Source organism: Lobosporangium transversale (assembly GCF_002105155.1).
Source record: "Lobosporangium transversale strain NRRL 3116 chromosome Unknown BCR41scaffold_20, whole genome shotgun sequence".
NCBI lineage: Eukaryota > Fungi > Mortierellomycota > Mortierellomycetes > Mortierellales > Mortierellaceae > Lobosporangium > Lobosporangium transversale.
In genome coordinates, this window is record NW_019028998.1 from 175,634 (window position 1) to 197,497 (window position 21,864).

General features: G+C 41.8%; 8 protein-coding genes across 8 annotated transcripts; 2 read left to right on the forward strand and 6 right to left on the reverse strand.

Moving 5' to 3' along the window:
• Positions 1–25: 25 nt before the first annotated feature.
• Positions 26–1,559, reverse strand: BCR41DRAFT_354220 (RanBP1 domain-domain-containing protein). Its single transcript, XM_022024273.1, has 4 exons — positions 1,429–1,559; positions 775–869; positions 507–658; positions 26–405 (listed from the first exon to the last, which is right to left on the reverse strand). The coding sequence occupies exons 1-4, from the start codon at positions 1,456–1,458 to the stop codon at positions 86–88; spliced, it is 597 nt and encodes a 198-aa protein (XP_021880999.1). The 5' UTR covers positions 1,459–1,559; the 3' UTR covers positions 26–85.
• A 2,571-nt stretch (positions 1,560–4,130) lies between these two features.
• On the reverse strand, positions 4,131–5,049 carry BCR41DRAFT_370976 (cytidine deaminase-like protein; the record flags this gene model as incomplete). Its single annotated transcript, XM_022026567.1, has 2 exons — positions 4,131–4,795; positions 5,004–5,049. 2 exons carry the CDS (start codon positions 5,047–5,049, stop codon positions 4,131–4,133), a joined length of 711 nt encoding a protein of 236 aa, XP_021881000.1.
• A 96-nt stretch (positions 5,050–5,145) lies between these two features.
• Positions 5,146–8,812, reverse strand: BCR41DRAFT_354225 (Dynamin central region-domain-containing protein). Its single transcript, XM_022024274.1, has 13 exons — positions 8,461–8,812; positions 8,242–8,305; positions 7,823–7,957; positions 7,634–7,719; positions 7,349–7,551; positions 7,177–7,235; positions 6,933–7,093; positions 6,498–6,836; positions 6,268–6,417; positions 6,074–6,180; positions 5,747–5,981; positions 5,572–5,638; positions 5,146–5,465 (listed from the first exon to the last, which is right to left on the reverse strand). Exons 1-13 carry the CDS (start codon positions 8,653–8,655, stop codon positions 5,206–5,208), a joined length of 2,061 nt encoding a protein of 686 aa, XP_021881001.1. The 5' UTR covers positions 8,656–8,812; the 3' UTR covers positions 5,146–5,205.
• Positions 8,813–9,031: 219 nt separating this feature from the next.
• BCR41DRAFT_422385 (hypothetical protein) lies at positions 9,032–12,287 on the forward strand (the record flags this gene model as incomplete). Its single annotated transcript, XM_022030148.1, has 3 exons — positions 9,032–9,683; positions 9,775–11,670; positions 11,783–12,287. The coding sequence occupies exons 1-3, from the start codon at positions 9,296–9,298 to the stop codon at positions 12,283–12,285; spliced, it is 2,787 nt and encodes a 928-aa protein (XP_021881002.1). The 5' UTR covers positions 9,032–9,295.
• A 2,353-nt stretch (positions 12,288–14,640) lies between these two features.
• BCR41DRAFT_354236 (nucleotide-sugar transporter-domain-containing protein) lies at positions 14,641–16,136 on the forward strand. The gene has a single exon (XM_022024275.1). It carries the CDS (start codon positions 15,062–15,064, stop codon positions 16,076–16,078), a length of 1,017 nt encoding a protein of 338 aa, XP_021881003.1. The 5' UTR covers positions 14,641–15,061; the 3' UTR covers positions 16,079–16,136.
• Positions 16,131–16,691, reverse strand: BCR41DRAFT_354237 (hypothetical protein). Its single transcript, XM_022024276.1, has one exon. The coding sequence runs from the start codon at positions 16,513–16,515 to the stop codon at positions 16,171–16,173; it is 345 nt and encodes a 114-aa protein (XP_021881004.1). The 5' UTR covers positions 16,516–16,691; the 3' UTR covers positions 16,131–16,170.
• A 118-nt stretch (positions 16,692–16,809) lies between these two features.
• BCR41DRAFT_323043 (t-SNARE) lies at positions 16,810–18,445 on the reverse strand. Its single transcript, XM_022021498.1, has 6 exons — positions 18,147–18,445; positions 17,871–18,024; positions 17,679–17,766; positions 17,428–17,567; positions 17,109–17,323; positions 16,810–17,015 (listed from the first exon to the last, which is right to left on the reverse strand). Exons 1-6 carry the CDS (start codon positions 18,286–18,288, stop codon positions 16,849–16,851), a joined length of 906 nt encoding a protein of 301 aa, XP_021881005.1. The 5' UTR covers positions 18,289–18,445; the 3' UTR covers positions 16,810–16,848.
• A 137-nt stretch (positions 18,446–18,582) lies between these two features.
• Positions 18,583–21,819, reverse strand: BCR41DRAFT_381058 (beta-lactamase-like protein; the record flags this gene model as incomplete). Its single annotated transcript, XM_022027290.1, has 4 exons — positions 21,381–21,819; positions 19,760–21,253; positions 19,416–19,639; positions 18,583–19,290 (listed from the first exon to the last, which is right to left on the reverse strand). Exons 1-4 carry the CDS (start codon positions 21,580–21,582, stop codon positions 18,583–18,585), a joined length of 2,628 nt encoding a protein of 875 aa, XP_021881006.1. The 5' UTR covers positions 21,583–21,819.
• Between the last annotated feature and the right edge of the window lie 45 nt (positions 21,820–21,864).

The window sequence follows — 21,864 nt, forward strand, 5'->3', positions numbered from 1 at the left end:
TATCACCATTCAAAGTTTAAGAAAATATAGCAAAGCTCATTGTGTTCTTTATTGTTGGCCTAGCTGCTTTGGTAAAACGAGATATTTATGCTTTCTCCTCCTTGTCCTCCTTCTTCTCCTCCTTTTCCTCAGTAGTAGCTTCTTCCTTCTTTTCGTCAGTAGTGGCCTCCTCCTTCTTTTCAGTAGTGGCCTCCTCCTCAGCGGTAGAGCCCTTGGCCTTCAGCTCAGCATTGTTCTTCTGAGCCTTCTCGAACTCCTCCTTAAAAAGAGCAGCGTTCTCAGGATTGGCAAGACGAATAGCTAAGGTCTGGGGACCAGCGCAATCATCCGATGCGTCAGAAGTGACATTCCAAACCCAGGATCGATCAGATCCGACATTGGGAGTCAAAGTCATATCGGAGGTAACTTGATAATAGTAATAACAAATATGGAAAATATACATTGAGTGCTGCTATCCATTTTCTTAAATACATCAATTAAAATAAAATGATCATGAGAAGTCATACCATAGTGGTTGGCGCAGATCTTCAAAGTCTGATCACGACGCATCAAGAGACGGATCTTCTTGGTCTCCTTGTGTTGCAAGAAACGAACATCACCAGTACCGCGCTCCTTCCACTCATTAGACTCCTTGACGAATCGGAAGAGCTTGGCGCGCCTATTCGATAAACATAAATTTTATTTTTTTTCTTCAGAAAAAAAACCCCCTTTCCAGGTAGCAATCGCTGGGTTTGTAGTTTCGTTTCTCTGTTTTCCCGTTTGGAACAAACTTACATCTTGAAAAGGACATCCTCATCCTCTTCGTGAGTTTTAACCTGAACAGCTTCAAGCTTAACAACAGGCTCGAAATGAACTTCGGCCTCCTCCTCCTAAATGATGAAAAGGTTTTCATGAGTGTTTATAAGATAAAAGTAATAAAAAAGAAATTGTATTCCGAAAAGACCATGGCAGTATGACACTGCATATTGGGAAAGAAAAATATAAGAATAAAAAAAATAAAAAATCTCCGCGTCGCATAGTTGCAAAGGTCTACTCTTACAACGAGATGGAGACTCTTTTCATATCCATAATTGAAGAGCTCATGATGTCGCTGTATTTCTCGTTATTTTTGAGTTTGTCCTGTCCAACTGACACATTACTCAATCACTCGAAGTGCAACAGGTCAAAAAGTTTTTTTTTTTTTGCATCCATTTAATCCACCCCACGTGTCCTCCCCTGCCTGGCTGCTGCATGACCGTGCCCATGGTGGCGTAGCGAGTCGATTGCGTAATGTGCAAAGTTTAGGATTGATAACTCCAAACATAAACATTCGGCGCAAAAGCAGGCATTTCGGCAGAGTATATGCATCTGAAAGAAGAGCATAAAATGGTAGATTTATAATAAAAAAAAAAAAAACAAGAATGAGGAGAGAGAGAACAAATGAATTACCACAGTAACGTTCTCGTGATTGTCAGACATGCTAATATGAAAAGAAAAAGAAATGAATGGTCTAGATGAATGTGATTAAAGAAGAAAGAAAGGAAATATGCCTTTACTTTCTATTTCTTATTGTTTTTTTTTGTCTAAAAGAATAAAAAAGAAAAACGAATAAAGCGCAGAGTTTACTTAAATGCAGTGCGCGCGATCAAAAAAAATTGATGACGACATTCTGCAAGAGGTCAGCTGATCTATTGCTTTTGAACACCAATTTTTGTTGTGACCTCCTAGACTGATTTTGTCCTAGTTTGCGAACAATTTCCTCTGCTCCTATGCGGAAGTCGCATCAACCCCCTTAGATCTGAGACTAGAGGAAATAAATGTTTGCTTTTGAACTTACATATCACATGACAATAAATTATTTTTTGAGCATATTTCGTTAGGCTCGGTGCCATCCTGTCTGCAAAGCGGCAAGCCACCAATCACCGTTCCATAAATGGAAGGCGGGCTCTCTACTTTGCAGACAGGCTGGTCTCATACAGTGGAATCTCGATAATTGTACACTTTTGTACAAATTTCAAATTTGATATATTTCTAGGCCATTGGTTGGCTAAGAGCCTTACTCTTTTAAAAAAAAGTATTCAAAAAAACCCACACTCAACTGGAGTAGAGGAATCAGCAGAGGATTTTTAGAATAGTTTTTCATGAATTGTGGGCTTCTTAGCCAATCAATAACCGAGAAATATAGCAAATTCGAAAATTGTACAAAAGTGTACAATTATCGAGATTCCACTGTATCGAAATTTTTTGAGGGAGCGCTCAAAAAGGAAAGGTTATATTTTTAAAATAGTAAACTCAATTCAATCGAAGAACTTCAAGAACAAAGCTTCATGTTCAAGCGCGCGGATTGAATTGGTTTGCTATTCTAATTGAGAAAATATAACCTTTCCTTTTTGAGCGCTCCCTCAAAAAATTTCGATATGAGACCAGCCTGTCTGCAAAGTAGAGAGCCCGCCTTCCATTTATGGAACGGTGATTGGTGGCTTGCCGCTTTGCAGACAGGATGGCACCGAGCCTAGGGGGAGGGGGGAGTTTTGGCTTGATCAACCGTTAACCTTCACCCGTCTACAACACATAGCAAGCTGACACGAGGCATGACTCAGTAACGCAAGCCTTTCAATAGATATAAGGCTGTTGACCATCCTATCCCGTGGGACACTGAAGAGGAGTCCCAACAAAGTTCTCGCAGATACCGACCTCGACATGTCATTAAGTATCGTATTCGTAAAACCGAACATCTAGCTCCTGATGCCATGGAGCAGTACGCATAGAAGGGATACAAGGCTCCATCAGAGGAACTAGCGTTCCAACCTGGGAAGAAGGCGAAGAAGAAGAGGAGAGACAGAGGAACAAGGGCACAGACGAGATGGGTAGAGGAGATCTAACCCGTACAATGCGGCGGGAGCACCCTATTGTAGCCCTCAATGTTGAGACCGTCGCTGCGAACGTTAAGGAAGCCTTGGAAGATGTTAAGTTAGCATTTGAGGTGAAAAGATGCCCTGAGGAAGCTGCCCTTCTCGTTGCGAACGCCTAACGAACTTGCCAGAAAATCCTAGGTCGGTTTCTGGAGCAATTATTTTCTTATGCCATTGGTAATGATGGCAAAGAGAAAGAGATCCTCAACTTGTATTTGCAAGCGCATAACAATGAGCGAAATGGGCCAAGAAGGGGAGGAGATTAAATAGCTTTCACTCCAAGCAATATAAACAAGTATTAACATCCCTCCTATCTCCTTCATTGGTACCGGAGCCTAAGAGCCAACGAATGCCTTTGCTTTAATGCAAATGTACTGGAGCTGCTGAAGCAAGAAAGCGACATCTGAACCCATTTCCTGATAAACAATTTGCTGTTGACAAGGCTTTAATCACCTTCTGTTTCAAAACCAGTTCTTACGCACCGAGTCATTTGTCCATGTAATCAGTGCTTTTTCTTTCAACGAGGCGAAGCATCAAATTTTTTACCAAGGCAGCTCGTCTTTATTCAGTTTTTTTTTTGTTCGGATTGTGGTTTTGTCCAAGATAACAGCAAAGATCGACAGAAAAATACAAGTTCTCGATATTTGTTACACAGACCATATCAGTTTCCTCTTTGGCTCTTTGGATTGTGGTTAACCCAAGTTGACAGAGCTCAACTGACAACGACATATTAAAAACGATCGCATTGAGACGCGAAGGTGTCACTCGAAAAAATCATTCAGTACTGTCATCATAATAGTTTTCTCCCATTTCGTTGCTTTATCACCGTTAATATTTGTATGCACAACACACTTAGTTTCGGTCTTTTATTTCAACTGGCAATACACACGCCGACAAATTTGCCCTTTTTACGGTTGAAGATATACACTTACGATTAATGGGATAAGCCTGCAGATCAACAGCATTAACAACAGTAGCAGCAGTGGCAACATCCGCAATTTCACATTTTATTCCTCTAGGTTCAAAACTTTTACGGTAATAACAACAATGGTAACTGCGAGCAACAGCCAAATTTATCTCTTTTCTATCCACTTCACCCTGTGATATCACACGCAATAACATGACCGGAATAACGGATTCAGTGTGTTTTCTTTCTTTTATTGTACTTGAGTTCCTATCGAAAAACTCAAGTTTGAGATGTGATGTGTGTGTATGTTTTTTTTTTTTTTTTTTTTTTTTTTAAAGCGTCAAAATATGTCGATTGGGTGCCAAACAATGCTCCTCCAGTCCAGGAATATGTACCACAGTGATTCCATTTTCTATCATCTTTTCTACACCACAAGGATCTTTCACAAAAGAACGTGGTTCACGAACTCCGACATAGACTCGACGGATCCCTGCTTCAATTAATCGTTCGGAGCATGGCTTGTTGCCAGATAATCGTGCGCCGCACGGCTCCATTGTGGTATACATGATCCATTCTTTCTTGAGTTGAGGATGTGGATGACGTAACTTATATTGCTTGTCCATCTCTGGTGATAGTGATGGTAGTGGGGGCGATGATGACGACGCGAATTTGGATCCTGATGGTGGTATTGGTGATGACGCTGGTGATGCCCCTACTCCAACATCTGATTCCAATTCTCTCTCTTTCTCTTGTTCTGCAGCCTCCAAAGCCTCCAGTTTCAAAAGACAGCATTCCTCTGCATGCGTATTGCCTTCCAGCTCTCTTGAAAATCCTGTGGCCACAACGCGAAATCGGTCCTCCTGTGGGAAGTCCGAGTTGGGGTCAGGGTAGGTCTCTTGGACAAGCACAGCTCCTACACAAAATCCAGACTGGACAGGTATTGACATCTTGGCCTGCTCGATAGCCAGTTTCATAAAGTGAAAGTGCATAGTAGCATCTAGTGACCCAAATAAAAAAAAAATAAAAAAATAAAAAAAACCCCCCATTCAGCATTCATCCCATTTCCCATCGTCACGGAGAAAGAATGAAGGAATACAAACGTCAATATGAATGTTTTCAATGCGATTCTTTTTTTTTTTTTGTTTTTTTTTTTTGTTTTTTATCCCTGTCGTTATCGTTCGTATCATTGATCAATGACACTGTACCTTTATCGTCTTTTGAAAGGACTTGCATGTCTAGCGCTGTAGCCATAGTGTAAAGATTCGTATGTGGATAAATTAAGCAAGTAAGTAAGTGTGAGTGAGCAAGTATAAGAATAGACAAAGAGAAAGAATAAAAATAAAAATTCTGGTATTTATTTGGATGTCTGCAAAGTTTCAGATGGACAATGTGCGCTATTTTTCTCTATCATGCTGCTCCTACAGATCCAACGATCACATCCGCCTTTTGCAACGCCTCAATCATCTTCTTGCATTCCCTGCGTCGGTTCTGGGTAAATTCACTCTCCTTAAGCAGCTCGTCTAGGACCTCTGTCTTGTACAGCTCTTGCAATAACTCACGTTGCAGTTCATCTTTGGCTGTATTCACCAGGTTCAACATAATTGCCTTGGGCACTGTATCAACGATGGTGCGCTTTACAATGTTGAAGTAAGACGAAATAAGCAATTCTAAACAGATTGAGACAAACAAAATCAATATCGCCTCGGTCATTTCTCTATTCAGCAGTTCGCTTATCCTTTTCTAGCTGTCAAGTGATCATCACAAACAACATACTGATCACTTCGGTTTCAATTTGTTCTCGCTCTGACAAATTCCCTGATGCCTTGAGGATAGCTGGTGGCTATTACAAAATACAAATAGATAGGCCAGGACCAAGCAATGAGTTGAATATCAAACTTGCAAAAGTTATTAATAAAGTAAATAAAAAAGGACATGGGGACGTTCTTACTGGTTCCATAACACCAGCTCTCTTCTTTTTGCCAGAGAAAAAGCTGCCAAAGAATCCATTATTGCTGGGCTCGGGCTCGAGACTTGGAGGTAAACTCGATGCAGCAGAGTTGCGCCCTTTGGTATCTGCATTTGGAGGATTTCTGGGTGGATTTACTCTCTCGTTAATCACAGCCATCGCCTTGTGTCCATTTAAAAAGTCGGGGTGGCCAGTATTGATATAGCATCCCTCCATGCTAAAGTAACCCGGAAAACCAAAGATAGGATTAATTTAGAACATCTAGAAAGGCAGCGCGAATGATTTCATATTTTTTTTTCTTTTGTTTACTTGACAAGATCCGTGACAAGCTTGTTGGTTGGATTAAGTTGTCGGCGCAAGAAATTGATGACAACTTGATAGAAGCGATCTTTAAGTTCAGGAAACCGCCTGAAGAGCTGGAATGGGTAACCCAAAAACTTTTTGTTAGCACATGCAATACTAAAATGACATTTGGACTCTTTCAAAGGAAATTTAGAACAAACCTGTTTGGACAAAAGTTGTGTAAGAATGCGAACAAGTTCGTCAAAAACAATATTAACGCAACGCAAACTAGGATCTTCCAGGCGCTTGATCTGCTGTTTGATGATGACCTCGAAGGCTGTCGTGCCTACGAACAAAGCAGGCGAGGAGCCCTGGATTGAGGTTTACGATGCAAGAATTAGAGATAAGACTTTATAATGAACCGGTGGCTAGAGTATATTTATCGACTTACAGAAGAATTGTAGAGAATAGTGCGAATATCGACATCCTTGACTTGGTCAAAAGGGTCCAGTGATTTGACTCCATTGGCAAAAAGTTCGTGGAACACAAAGCTGATGCGAGCACCCCCGGATAACTCGACCGACGTAAGGTCGGTAGAATTTCCGTCTATGATTGTCCGGAACTCATTACAGAAATCTGTGATGATATTCAGAACAATACTGGCCTGCCCTGCAGTGCCCTCGCCCAACATATCCCCTAAGCTTGCGAGTTCTGCTTGATACTTGACCAGAGCGGCTTGAATCTTAGCCTTAATTTCTGGAAGCGTGTTGCGGATATGGTGCATCAAGATCTAATAACAAAACCAATCCACCGCCGTGTTAAGAGCTGGATGCTGAATCATTCAAAACAATGTCCTGATAGCTATCCATGCGATGCTGCTTTTTACCATATTCAGTTTTTTAGCCAAGTAAGGAGTGCCACAGTATTGAGCTTTACTCTTATATGCAGCATGTCCCTCAAAGAAGGCGCGCTCCGCTTCCAACGATCGAGTAATCGATTTTTTGGTGTCAATGTCGCGTTGTCCGCGGTTTACAACAGGGACATAGCCTACAAGTTAAGTATAGAAAAAAAAAAATTAATCTAAAAAGTTCACAGCGAACGCTGAAAAGAGTAGATGCTTGAAAACTTACCAAGTCGAAGAGGGATGACACGACCGGCTAAGATATCGACTACATCAGTACCAGCATCCCTATAGATACAAGCTATCGTTAACCACGTCCTATTTTCGGTACTATGGGCACTTCGGACAATATCTCTGCCCATTCACCCAACATAAACACTGCTAGTTAGAGCGTAACTTACATCAAGTCGATTTTGGTCAAGACTCCGATGGTCCTGGCTCCTTCAGGATCAACTTCTCTAGCCAACTTGAGACCATCCGAATTGGCAAGGTCCGTGTTGGCAGCCGTTACAGCCAAAATAATAGCATTTGGCTTTGTGATATATTTGACGATCATATCTCGAATCTGCTTTTCAATATCTTTGGGCTGATCGCCAACCGCAAGCTGTATAAAAATTAAATTTAGTGCCAATTCTCATATCAAAATGCAAGCGATGTTAATTTTATTAGTCATCTGCTTATGGTACCTTGGTCAATCCAGGCAAGTCAACGAGGGTGAGGGTCAAAACATTTGGTGAGTAAATACGGAGGTTGATAGGAAGTGGTGAAATACCTATATGTAAACCGACAAAAATGAAAAAGAAGTAGTCGATAAATCAATCGGCTCATCAAGTTTTTATATCAATAAGAATTGGTCAATAGTTGCTATACGTTACCAGCATTCTTTCCAGTCTTTGCCTCAGTATCGCGCACAATTTCGTCTCGAATTAGATTGAAGTCCGTGTACTTCACATTAGGCTGGTGCAGGAACTCGCCCCACTCCTCAGGCTCTTTCTTTTCGTCTTTTTCGCCTAAAAAAGAGATGATCAATGGTAAGATTGCTTTTTCCTCACCTGCAGCGCGTCACCTGCAATGATGATGTCCAGCAATGGTCTGCCTTTTCTTCGCACATGGCAAACACCCTCCTATCTAGTAATTACACAGTCCTTCTAGATAATTCCTTTGCATCACTAGATGGTCGAACTATACACGCCACACGCATTGGAAAAAATCTTCCAAGTGAACCCACAACAAAAAAAAAGAACGCAGCCAGGCACAAACGTATTCCCCATTCAGCTCTGAATTGTAAACTTGCCTTCGTCTTTACCATTTTCGGTCGTGGTTGTTGTGGGGAGAGGACGATTGATTAGTTGCAAGATCTAAATTTGAATGTTTTGAGGCAATGTCCACAAGTTAGCATGCATGCATTTTTTTTTTTCTTCTTCTTCTTATATTACTATTATGCAGGCAGGTGTGTGACAATTCAATGAGAGAGGGGCTTTTTCTTATCCTTGAGAGTTACAGCTTCACATACCAATGGTCGACGAGTAACAATCCCTGCACCACGAGGTAAAAAATCGCGTCCGACAATGTTTTCGAGGACAGAGCTTTTTCCTGAAGACTGTGATCCAACGACGACTATCTGGGGAAGGTCAACAGGGTTATGAACACCAACGGTAGAGAAGGCGTCCTGTAATTTATTTATTGTCTTGATAAGTGAGGCATCCATGACGACTAAAGCCCGAGTGCTGATTTTTAATTATTATTACTACTATTATTTTGATAGGTGATGTATGGAAGTGTATGAAGGTGAATATGTGGTCTGCCTGTTTGTGGGAGTAAAGGAATGAGAAAAAAAAAACCAGCAGTGGCAAGTGAATACCAAGACAACCAACTAAAAAGGCAAAAAAATCTGTGCAATTGTGCGGTGTCTATGCTCCGTCAAAAAAAGGGACCTGCAGCCATGTAAGGGCATATTGCAAGCCATCTGTGTCCAAACCATACGCTCCACCAGGGAACTCTGCATCATGTGACAGTTCAGAGTGTACAGCCTTGGTCTCGGACAATTTCCATTCTCCCATTCTTTTCATTCATAATTCATTAACCCACAATCCTACATTAGTCCTCCAGTTTTGCTTTATTCTACTCAAGCATAAAAAACACGCTTGAACTAAATCTCCCTCCATTGTTCTCCTCTTTTCTTTTTTTTATTGTCGAAGTCTTACTCTCAGCTGCGCCTCGCAATAGACTACAGGACTAGAGACTTCAGACTTGCGTGGGTAGGGCTCCGGCTCTTACCATTATCTCCATCATATTCCTTTTTCTCCATCGTAACTCCCTTATTTTCTTATCTACAGCCTCCTCTGCAAATGACCTTTATCTTAGACTCAGATCCAGATGATGTTGCAAGCACTTGCGAACCCAACACCAAGCACACTGTTGTAACAACAATAAAGATACCAGCCGCTGTAACGGCACAACCACATCGCTTGAACAAACGAAAATCCGAGTCTATTGCCGACACAGAGATCTCCACCACCATTGATACCAAAGCCCGTTCCATCCCTACTTTCTTAACCTCTGGCTCCTCTGCTACACTCATTACTGTACAAAGGATTGAGACAAATTACGACACAAAACATTCTGTAATGCCTTTCCCATTGAAGCAGCAATTAAGACGATCTCTCCAGAATAGTGATATTAGCTCTGAACAAGAGTTTGCTTACTTACCGCAACTTCAAGTTATGGAGAGCTATAGTAAGTGTTTTTCAGGAAACGCTACATGGAGAGTCTTGTGGTTTGTTGATTGTTGATCTGATGGTTATTTGTCGAAATAAAAAATGAATAGACAATGCAACATCATCACCAATGATCTGCAATACGATGTCTGATAAAGATCTCATGGAGGTAGCAGCAGGACTGGATCCAGCAATTGTGGAAGAAGACGCAGTCGCCCACCGGATTCGTGAATTGTTTTCTGCTGAAGAGTCGCAGAAGCGTTACATTCAGAGCCCAGACATGCATCATGAGAACAAATTAAAATTCTTGTCAGATCTGATGACAACAGAGACACAGGGTCAGAGATTAGGACCGAAGCAATGCCAAGCTCACGAACAGCGACTTGCGGTAGCTAGGGCAGAAAAAAAGGTGAATCGTCCTATTGTAACGAACCCGACATTAAGAAGTCAAGTACCGCAATGCCCTACGCTACCCAATGAAATTCTGATTCAAGTATTAGAACAACTCATCGATGACCAGCCATCGCTTTTGAGCGCAGCTTTTGTGAGTGTTGATTGGAACCTTTGTGCGACCAATCTGTTGTATCGCTACCCGAGCTTCGCCAGCACTCTTCACTGGGCTTTCTTTATTCAAACTCTTTGCAGGAATAAAGACGCAAAGCGACCCAGAACGACCCGCCGTCGACGCTCCATCATCCGGTCCTTTTCTGCAGGGGAGGAATTTAGTTCCCACCCGCCTTTACAGCTGATAGCGCTACAGGCTGAGGTCAATGGGGGACAGCCTCAACAGACACAGAGTCGCCTCAATTACAACCTAGGGGATTTCGTGCGTGGGATTGATCTATCCAGAAAAATCGTTCAAGTGGATCAAGTTCAATGCAGCTGCAACAAGCCTGAACAGCCTGGCTTCACTGCTTCCAGTAGTGGCAGTTGTAGCGATAGTAGTCTCGGTAGCAGTGAGAGTAGTAGTGGCGGTAGTAGCAATAGTAACATCAACGGAAATAGGAATAATAATATCAAGCGGTGCCCTGTGCATCCACAGCAGAAACAGAGTTTGGAAGGAAGAATAACAGGGGATCCCTTACAACCTACACATCCGATGGATATCAATACAAGTCGGGTGGATCAGGGGACAAGTCTGTTTGTGGGAGATGGCTTGTCAGAGGGATCTGCTCAGACATGCACGCGTGATCGCTGGCTGTCTAATCCAGAAAATGCTTATAGTGTAGCATTATCTAATAGGCAACGGCACTCATCTGATAGCCTTGGGTCGTCGAATGCTTCCTATCCTGCATTTATGCCTTTAAATCGCCACACAAACTTGGCTACGAGCCAACGATGGTCGATCCTTTGGTCAATGGAACATCAGTATCGGCAACTGATGGCTCAGAACCCATACACATCCTCCATTGGGTTTTCACCTCTCCTCACAGATATCTCAGCCAACAACTCTGTATCAAAAGGGGCACGTCGGCAGAACACGGTACAAATTCCTTTGATGACCCAACAAAACGAAGGAGGACAAGGAAATTCTACGATTAGTTCAGGATCCAAATCTGAAGGGAAGAGTGAATCTGTTGAAGTCCGTTATAAGAAACCTATCACTATTACCGCCTCATCGCTTATTCAAATGGCGAGGCATTGCCCCAACCTGGAATTTTTATGCCTGGGCTCAGCACTGATGCCAGACACGCTATATTTAGAAACTGGGGATTATCAGTCAACGCTTCAACCAGGTCCGCGCACTGGATTGACATATGTGAATGTGACCGCAATGGATGGCGCCAAGGCATTAGGCGAGTACTGCCCCAAACTTAGCAAGCTACTTCTGGCTGGCTGTGAATGGGTGACACTGGATGAGGTTCGATATTTTGCAATGTTCTGTCGACAGTTGCAGACGCTTGATCTCCGACATTGTGGCAAACTGGATGGACGTTTGGGCCAGTTGTTTGTGGTGGAGAATAACCATGAAGCGAATGCTGATAGCAATGGTAATATAGTACAACGTAAGGACAGCCCAGCCTTTTTTTTTTTTTTTTAAAAAAAAAAAAAAAAAGCTTACAAATACTTTGTGAAGTGGATTAATTTTTTTTACCATTACAATTGCAATGCCATTAGCTGAGTCAGGGTCGTTCAAGACAGCGCCTTCTGTAACGAGTAATACATTTTTAGGTGTACCATCAGTTTCATCCTCACCCTCTTCTGCTAATACACGACCTTCACTGCTGTCCTCCAGATCCATGCGATTGTCAGATGAAGCAATTGCACGAGTCTTGTCGTCACCCATTACTTTTCCGGATTTGGCGGCAGTAAAAGAATCGAATACTGTAACAGATTCTCCACCTGTTATGAACCTGCTGAGCATTAAGACGACCTCTGACAGTAACTCTTTTAGACGAGTTCAAGACGGGGCAATGTTTGATTTAGTCAATGCAGCGAGTCATGGACGGCTAGTGGTAGCTGCCCTAATGCCTCGTCCCCAGCCTGCAACACAACAGCCATTACAGGCTGATCCTACGCTAGAGGCGCAGGAACAACAAGAAGGAGATGAGGATCGCGAATTTGTTGCAGCAATAGAGGGAGAATCACAGACAGAAGCTACAGAGATATTCCCCTGGTAGATATGTTTTTTTTTTTTTTTTTTTTTTTTTTTTCATGATTTTTATTTTATTTTTTTTTTTATTTTTCGAGACAAAAAGGTGAGAGAGAGAAAGAGACAAGACCATTAACACGGGACGTACAGAATACAGCTTTTAATCTTAATCTTTTAGAAAGACATTTCTTGATTGCTGTTGTTGATTTGCTCATAGGCATGGTTCAAATAAGTAAAGATGTTGTTTCATTAGCAGCAGGCGTATATAATATATTGAAAAGAAGACTAAAAATGTAAAATTGTAGACTTGTTGCATTGAGCCCTCGACAAATTTCAAAATTTCAAGCATTTGTGGGGGGACTCGTGTGCATAAAAGAAAAAATAAGTCGTGTGAGGAGAATGAACAAATATGGAAATAGCGCCGCACTTTTCAGGTTGATTTTTTTTTTTCCGCCGCAACTGCAGCTCGACAAAGTAGCAGTTCGTCTCTCCAATTAAAGCAATTGCATCTCAAAATAATAAAAAAAACGCCTCCACTGAGACCAAAAGATTAGAGAGGATACAGGAGACGAAAATAAGGAAGAGAAATTAATCAATCTTGACCTGGGGTTATTAGATGATTGGTGAGAAGGTTTCAGGAACAGAGCCAGGCAAGACGATCGTGTGCAAGAAAAAATTAAAAAAAAGAAGAGCCTTCGTTTCTATTTTGTAAACCATGGTTTCTCTAGAAACATGAACAAATATAACAAATATCTCCAATACCCGCTCTGTTCGGTACGCACACAAACATTAGAACAGAGCCACAGGAAAAAAGAAGATGAGAATAAACAAACACTCATCCAATTAAATGGGAAGAATAGAATATATAGAATAGGCTTCGGAAGATACAACCCTATTACCTTGATACCGAGTAAAAACTGCATTCCATCGCATTTCTGAATAACTCAAACAGAACACTCTTGCCATTGCGGCACTCTCTTCTTCCTCTACTCTCTCTCTCTTCCTCCTTCCTTCTCTCTATCCCCTTCACCTCTACATCTTCCGTCATATCTTCCATTCCGCTCATTGACCTTTCTCATCCCACTCCTTTCTGTTACGACCCCTGTCATATCTCCAGTCTCAAGTCCACGCACGCACACGCGACAAAAAGAAAAGAAAAAAAAATCATCCTTTAACACACTCCTTCAGGACATTTCACCTCAACTCAGGCACGTTTCTGTTTCTTTGAGAAATAGATCGTATTCCTCTTTGCGTGAATCCAGGATCCAATACACACACTCTCCCTTTTCTTTTTCTCTTTCCTTTTGTGCCATTAACTAAGGTCGAGTATAATCGGCATCCATCGTCACCATTTGGTCCCTGGTCTCTTTCAAGGAATCTCAAATCCTCACATGAACACATAGCTCTCGCGCAACAGCCTTCAGCAGCCTCTTTGAGGGCCCTCACAAGCCTACTTAAGCACATTACTATCGAGTCGACTAATTGACCAGCCAGCCAACATTTCCTCTTTAGTCTCTCCCTCTCTCGTCATCCTTTTATCTTGTTTATACCAGTCTATTCGCATCAACCATCTTCACTCCATATTCGTCGGCTTTTTTTTATTTTTTTTATTTTTTCGACCTTTCTCATACTCTTTTCACTATCTCCCTCCATCCTCCCACACTCCATTTATCCACGAATGGCTACAGTATTACACAATCTCTGGGCAGGGATTCGATCTATGGGGTTCACATTCCTTTTAGGGTTCTTGCTCTGCATCTTCCAGTCATCTGAATCCATTCTAGTCAAATTGGCCGGCAACCGACCAGAACCGCATCCAAGCTCAGCTAAACTCCTCCTTTTGTCAGAGTTGCTCAAGCTCTTCAGTAAGATTTTTTTTATTTTGTAGAAGAAAGAAAGAGGGCAAGGAGGTGAATTGTTGTACAACCAATTACAATGGGCATGGATTTGATTCTAAACGCGATGTTATGCAAGACGCGATGCTTGTACTCCGAAAAAAAGTGCAGACGAGCAAACTCGTTGTTACACTTCTGCTCACTGAGGATTATTACAAGCCTTCTTTTTCCTTCTTCCTGTTATTCCCTATTAGTATGGGAATAGAAAGTGCGAAACAATAGGAAAGGGTGGTCTTGTGGTCTTTCCAAAATCCAATATGGTTTTGTCATCAGTGCTCATCCTTCGTTTTCAACGAAGCAAAACAAACCGGTTGACTGGCTTTTCTCGGCGTAAAAAAAAAAAAAAAAAAAAAAAAAAAGATGGCGTACAATAAACTGAATGCTAAAAGTCTGGATGGAGAGATATTTTTAGTCGTGAAGTGGTTTTTTTTTTAATTTGTTATTGACGGGGAAGATGCAAGTTATACTGACGACGTATTGTTCAAAAGGCATAGACACTGGCGTAATCAACACGATTCGCAGCGTTTGAATACCCTTTTTTTTTAGAAGCATGTGCCACACACCCTATTGTTTCCTTTTCCGTTTAAAAAAGCAAAATTATTAAACCAAAGTATCCAATGGAAGCTAATTCACATTTTGAATATTTTGAATCTTGACAACTTAGTCTCATATACACTTCTGTCGGTTGAAAGGAAACAACTTGTTGGATTCAACAGGCTGTTCAAGCGCATTAGATGCTCTCAACGGGCCTCTTCTTCATGCTGCAGGAACAGCCGTGCTTGCCAAGACAGTGTCATTCACGACCATCAGCCCGTTTCATTGCAAGATGAAGAGGAGCAAAGATTCTTGTCTAGCAGCAAGCTTCTCTTGACTAACTCTGACAATGACGAAGGTGAAGATGACGGCCACATGCCATCGTCTACATCATCTACATCCTGTAGTTTTCCTCCTATCCTTCTGTTTGCCGTCCCAGGCGCTATCTATTTCTTCAACAACAATCTCACATTCGTCCTCCTTTCACTCATGCCAGCGCCTACTTATGTGGTCTTGTCAAATCTCAAGATCCTTACCACAGGCCTCTTCTCATACTTGTTCCTCCATCGACTTTTGACTTCTGCACAGTGGATATCCCTTGGGATCCTCTTCCTATCCACTGCAGTTTCCCAGATTGATCTTGAAAAGGGTCTCAGTCTTTCTATTTCAATCCAGGCATTCTTGTTGATGATTTTATTCTGTTCACTCTCTGCCGCCGCATCTGTGTTTTCAGAGTATGTGATGAAGGAACGGTTTGCGAACGAGTCGATCCATCTACAGAATATGAAGCTTTACATGTTTGGCATCTTGTTCAATGGGATCACGTACATGCTCACACCAGCACCTGCGAATAGCCTTGGATCTGCTGCAGTAGAGTCATCTTCGTTCTTTTCAGACACAGCACCTATCCACTTCATGATCATTATGGCATATGCATCCCTGGGTCTTGTGACCTCTGCCATCATCAAGTTCTCGGGCTCAATCACTAAAGTTTATGCATCATCTATGTCCATGTTCTTTGCAGCCCTTGTCTCCTGGCTGCTGCTCAATGATCAGTTGACAGTTTTGTTCTTTGTCGGTTGTTTTGGATGCTGCTTTGCACTCCATCTGTACTACCGTGCTCCAGTACCATCTCAGGCTCCTGAATCTACAACATCCTTATTAACGGATGATCGCGATGACGGTGATGATGATGACAAAGAGGAGCCACGACGCGACTCAAGTTCATCGTATGCATCTTCTACAACCTTGGCTGCCTCTCCTGGCGTCGAACCGACGAAGCATAAAAATATCAATAGCCCCGATGCTATATTGACCTCCGTTACAGTCGTAGATCGCAACGAATATTTTTCGTTGGATACACTCGATGATGGAGGCAAAAGGCCGCAATGATCAGAGACAGTAGATAATAAACCATTGTAACATTCCTATTGATTAAAAAGATACCACATGAAATTTTTTTTATTTTTTGAGCAAGGGCTTTTCTAAACTTCAGCTTGCACGTTACCGTTACGCTTCCAACATTCTCGGAAAGCATTCATTGCATCCTTGCAGGCCCTCCAATCATGCTTTTCAGCATAACAAAGCTGTAAAGCCTCATTCTCAGTACTACAACCTGTTCGTTTGATTCGTTTTTCATACTCGTCTTCTTCTTCTCCTTCGTCTTTATCACCCTCCTTCTCCTTTTTGGCCCCTGATCGGTTAGCTCTGTCGTACTGAGTATGGGCTCGGGGTAAGGGTGCCCAATTCGGGTCTTGATGCTGCCACTGCTGTTCTTTAAAAGGTTGACTCTCAGTAGTAGACCGATCAGGCTCCGCGGATGCAGCCATCGTGAAATGACAAAATAAATGAAATAGAAGGAATGGTAGAATAATAACAATAAGCAGAAAAGGTTCCTGTCTTTCAAAAATATGAGCGAGGAAGAAAGAAAGGTCGTCTGCGAGAGAGAGAAAGAAGAGAGAATGGGAATAAGAAAAGAAAACAATCGTGGATCAAGAATTGAAAAGTTCAAATGCCATAGACACGACATTTCTGGATTTTTGGGACTGTTCACGCAAAGATATATAAAGCGTAATTTTTTTTTTTTTTTTTTTTTTTTTGAATGGGCGAAGCATACTTTCAATCTTCCTTCATGACATGGCATTATATATTCATTGATATATCTAGCTTAATACTGCTATCAATACAATAGCCAGGACTCCTGATACAATAAGGAGTAAATAGCATGATTTTTTACGTGCATTTTTCTGGTGGATTGCAGCTGTTGTCAATTCCTCAGAGGCTGATTGTGTACTCATACTGATTGAAGTGACGTTGTTTTCGATCGAGTCTACAAAGAAAAAGTAAACGGTATGGTTAGCCTGGCTCGATCCAATAATGCAGCCAAATGAAAGAGTAGGAAAGAGACAGAGGTTTCCATTACCGAGCATGCTGCCTTGTTCATTCACCATGGTACCAAGATCTCTAAAGATCTCGTTCAACTCAGTGATTCCTTGTTCAATCTCTCGGATCTCTTCTTCACGCTGAACAATCAAAGACTCATTGTATTCTAATTCATTATCAACGACCATGAGCTGCATCCGCCGTTGAGAGTCATTAATCAATGGCTGTTCACCAGTTTCACTTCGATCCTCATCCCTTACAAAAAAAAATATTAAAATAAAATTAATAATTAAAAGCTTTTTTTTAGCTTCTCGACAATATAAACAATTATGTAATGGGGAAGAGGTAAAAATACTTACTCATAATCATTACGAACATTGCTTTGTCGAGCACGATCCATAAATTCGCGCTGTTTTTCTGCTGACACACGCTGCACCTTCTGGAACTCAACAATCACCTTCTGAAAATCTTTGGACAATTTGTTGTGCTCCAGTTTTTTCTAATTGAGATATTGCATGTGACATCAACAGATTGAGTTAAGAATCGTGTTGGATCTTTTTTTTTTTTTAATCTGATCTTGCTCTGTGGATTGATTATTTTGGTTGCTTACTCCATGTGTGTTATCGAGTTTAGATAGATCTTTGATATCTTGGCTGGTATCCTTGACAAGCACTCGTGTCTGTTCAGTTACATCATGTCTATCATCCATAAGAAAAGAATAAAGTCGGTTAATATAGACTATTCATCCGGCACAATTTGCCACTCCTCCTAAGCTTGTTAAATAAATAAATAAATAAATTACAGCTTGTTGCGCACATCCTCCGTATCCTTATTTGTGCCAAGAAATCCTACAAGACGCTGTATTGTTGACACATTGGAAGAAATCCGAAAGACCTGCTGTGAAATTTGACTCACTCTTGCACTGAATGCTGCTGCTGATGTCTGTTGATTAGAAGCTGTATTGGTACAAACACAAAGATGTATTTTTTTTAAAAAAAAAAGAAAAAAAAAAAGTAATGTCAGTCAGAACATGACCTTTTTTTTTTTCTTACTTCCTAACAGTTGAACGAGGCGTTACCTTGACGGTTCCATCGATTGCTATTATTATTGCTGCTATTGTTATTCTCGCCATTGCCATTGTTCCCAAGCGGAGTAGGGCCAGTTGCTCCTGTGCGTCTGAAGCCACCACCTTCGCCTCTTTCCAAATCTGCAAAAGACATATTGACTAATGTTTGTCCTTTGTAGCTACTCTTGCTGCTGTGCTTGTTCAGAGGATGGATGAGGAAAAGACTGTTTAATTTATGCGAATGAATAAAGAGTTATAAGAGTCAAAAGCGTAGTGCACAATGAAGTGAATGTAATTGTAAAAAAGAAAAAAAATGTCTCAGGAGAACACACCACACACCATCCTGACGCCCCACGAGGCAACAAAACAGTCATCATGTACTTATTACATAACATGCATGATTTATATTTTTTTTTAATTAGACTCTCTTATTCATTTGGTCGACTGCTCATTCCCCTGTGAACTGAAGTTTCTGAAGTTCACTATCCTGACCCTCAGACTCAACTTCCAATGCCTCGTCACTCTCTGGTGAATACAACTTCCGAAGTGCAGGCAAATATTTAGGCAATCGCTCCATCTGGCCTAGTCGAACACTCATCAAATCAAAGCAAATACCAATACTAGTCGTTTTATCCTCACTGTCAAACTGTGGGATCTTTGGATAGCGTTGACTGAAGTGTGTTAACATTGTATACTTTGCATTCATACCTTCACCCACCATAATAGCCTCCCGAGCGGTCGAGTGCTTCTTTAAGATAGCCAAGTCTGCCATATCATCTTCAAACGTCGCCTCATGTAAAAGTACTGTTGCATCCTGACCAGCCTCCACAAGATTCTCACAGGGCCGGGTGTCTCCAGAATACACAACTTTCCAGCCATCTTTGTGGGACATACTGATACCATAGGCCCATGGACAATGGATCACATCAACTGTGGATATTTCACTGAATCCACTCGACTCAAGTAACCCATTGATGGAGTGTTGCATTGACGCGCGACGCTCGTCAAATTCATCCCTCCAATAAACAATATCCTCACATTCGATGAACTCTACATTCTTGTAACCGAAATCCTGAGTATCTGAGAGTTCTTGCAAGAATGTATTGAACTTTGCAGGCGCAATTAAATACATTGGCTTTGAATTGGCGTCACGAAGCTATCGAATTCGGAGTATCGATGTAAATAAAAAAAATAAAAAAATAAGTAAAATGAGATAAAACAAATACAAATTCGTAAAACATCTTGATTACGGGTCAACATATCACATAGTAGACTGATTACTTGATTCCATTTGTCAATAATAGTGACAACACCTAGGTGGTGATCTGCATGCAGATGGGAAACAAAAATGCCCTTGAGATTTTTGATTTGATTATCTACGGAGTAGGCTTGGTCGGCAGATCGTTTGTATCCGTTAAAGTGACGGAACATCTGGCCATAGGTACCTTCGCCTCCATCCAACAAGAAAGTGCCATTTTCCTGCATGTCCAATAGTGTCGCAGATACTAAATCAAGTTAAGAAATATGTATACATTTATATATTAATATAAGAAAAACATCAACATCCTTGCTTCAAAGACCTCATTCCCATGTATCCAGTCGCCAGTAGAAAGTGGCGGTATTACCATTTCTATACTTGGCCGGATGAGATGAACCTGTCCCAAGCGAGGTCAAGACAACATCACTCCCAGGAATCACTTCCGGGTTCGCCTCAATATCTCTAGCGATTTCCTCGTTTGCCTTTTCTGCCAGGCCGTAGTATTCTTTGAGATAAGGCTTGGCTCCATCACGTCCAACATCGTGGTCCTTGAAGGGATCCAAAAGTGGGACCACTTCAGAGCGGTCCCATCCAGCTGATGGCTCCAATTTATATGAGAGCATACTCTCCGCTGCTTGTACTTTGATCGGCGAGCCCTCGAATTCAACAGCCAAGTCATGCTCAGGCGTGTTATTATGATAAGGGATTGGGAAAATAGTTGGATCCAACTTTGAAAGTCTGTGACAGCTGATAGATTGACTTCTCCAGATCAACTTTTGGGGACAATAATCCTGGTTAGCAATAATATGTTGGGTTTCCGGTCCGAAACTATGCATCCATGCCTTGTAGTCAGAATGACTCAGAACGGAATGACCGCCAAGATGAACAATGCATTCAGCCCTCAACTTCTCGGTTCCAGCCTCAACCTCGGATCCTAAATGCTGAAAGCGATTGAATTCCTTGGAACTCACCAGCGACGGAATGTACTCAACAGTTGGGCACTCGATGATCATAACGACTCTCCCTGGGCGGGCGCCGTTGAGGACTTGGTGAGGATAAACTGTCTCTCCTGACTTTGATAGTACCGAGTTTCCTTTTACAAGCATACTAAAAGCCTTTCCTTCTTTTACGCCCAGATCAAGTGCTGCCTGTTTGTTGAACTTGCCGACATAATCCGGTGACTGGAAAATATAGCTGATGGCCACAGCATTTGGGCTTGTTCTTGGCGGTACCAAAAACCTCCCAGGGTGACTGGGCTTAGGGCCACAGCTGCTGCTACTATTTTTGTTATTCTTGCTTGTCCCGGCATTAGCGGCAGAACGGGTTGCTTCAATAATGTCTACATCTGTCAGTGCAGTGGCTTTCGATGAAGCACTAGATCGGTCGCGATCAAGCTTTGGCTTTTTAGACCTTTGAGGATTGACCTCACTTTCTTTGCTTAAGGTAAACATACTGTCCAGGATCTTTTGTCGGGTTTGCTGCGCCTCATCAACATTTATTGGTGTTGCTAATGACAGGTCGCTTGATGACTGAAGTTCAATGGATCCCCTCTTTGCTCCTGCAGTTGGCGTTACCAGTGTTTCTTTTTCTCTAAAACTGGACTGGGGCTGAGCTGTACTGGATGGTACGGGCCAGTCAAAAGGTGGAGCGCGCTTGAAATTACTAGGGAAAACCTGAACAGCGGTGACGCGCAGGTTTTCATCCATATACGTATTCATCTCCTTGTTGAATTCGATTGAATCAACTGCCATGATGTTCCTGTAGACAAAAGGACGGGTGGAGATCATGGCATGCGTTAAGTTTTCAGCCCCCAGCAGTTTCATCCGCGAAACCCCCAAATCCGCAAGAGTCAGGAGCATTCCTAATACCGAATGCAGTACCCATAAAAAAATAAATAAAATGAAAAGGATGTTGATATTTCTTAATTCTATAAAACGATCAATCCCACTATTCTTATTGATATGGCCATTATCAAGATGCTTACGTACCTGGTGTTCCCCCAAGGCAATCCCAATGGGTACGGGTAAAGAATATGGTCTTGATTTTAGAGAAACGAAATCTGGATTCTAAACACAAGCGCTGAGTACCTTCACCGCAATTGATTAGATAACGTTGTGTATCAAAATGAAGAATGACCGATGGTAGGCAGTCCGGTGTGCCAGTACTAAGGATCTGGAGATGGGCTTTCATGCTGGATTGACTTGAGGAAGAGAAAAGTTGAGTGTTTGAGACGGAGAAAAGAAGTGCATAAATAGGGTGTGGGCGTGTATGGCTGACGTGAGTTGCAGTCAGACCAGGATAGGATCTGATCCGGAAGGAATGAGTAAATGGTCTTAATGACCCACGAGCAGCCTGAAAGGAATGAATGGTGAATGAAAGAAAAGAAAAAGGTGAGAAAGTGAAAAAGGAAAAAGAGTGTGGTCTGCTACAGTAGACTTTGACCTCTTCAACACTTTTTTTTATTATTATTAT

Bases quoted from the DNA above. Each gene is read 5' to 3' on its own strand.
- BCR41DRAFT_354225 (XM_022024274.1), bottom strand. From the start codon at position 8,655: ATGGATGCCTCACTTATCAAGACAATAAATAAATTACAGGACGCCTTC. The intron at 7,552-7,633 runs GTACCATAAGCA...ATTTTTATACAG, and splicing joins ACTTGCCTGGATTGACCAAG to CTTGCGGTTGGCGATCAGCC. The intron at 5,466-5,571 runs GTATGTTGTTTG...CAATCTGTTTAG, and splicing joins AATTGAAACCGAAGTGATCA to AATTGCTTATTTCGTCTTAC.
- BCR41DRAFT_323043 (XM_022021498.1), bottom strand. From the start codon at position 18,288: ATGTCTTTTGCAGATTTGGAAAGAGGCGAAGGTGGTGGCTTCAGACGC. The intron at 18,025-18,146 runs GTAACGCCTCGT...GTACCAATACAG, and splicing joins CAATCGATGGAACCGTCAAG to CTTCTAATCAACAGACATCA. The intron at 17,767-17,870 runs GTAATTTATTTA...TATGGATGATAG, and splicing joins GAGGATGTGCGCAACAAGCT to ACATGATGTAACTGAACAGA.
- BCR41DRAFT_354220 (XM_022024273.1), bottom strand. From the start codon at position 1,458: ATGTCTGACAATCACGAGAACGTTACTGTG. The intron at 870-1,428 runs GTAATTCATTTG...TTCATCATTTAG, and splicing joins ATCACGAGAACGTTACTGTG to GAGGAGGAGGCCGAAGTTCA. The intron at 406-506 runs GTATGACTTCTC...ACTATTATCAAG, and splicing joins GATCTGCGCCAACCACTATG to TTACCTCCGATATGACTTTG.
- BCR41DRAFT_354237 (XM_022024276.1), bottom strand. From the start codon at position 16,515: ATGGCTGCATCCGCGGAGCCTGATCGGTCTACTACTGAGAGTCAACCT.
- BCR41DRAFT_354236 (XM_022024275.1), top strand. From the start codon at position 15,062: ATGCCATCGTCTACATCATCTACATCCTGTAGTTTTCCTCCTATCCTT.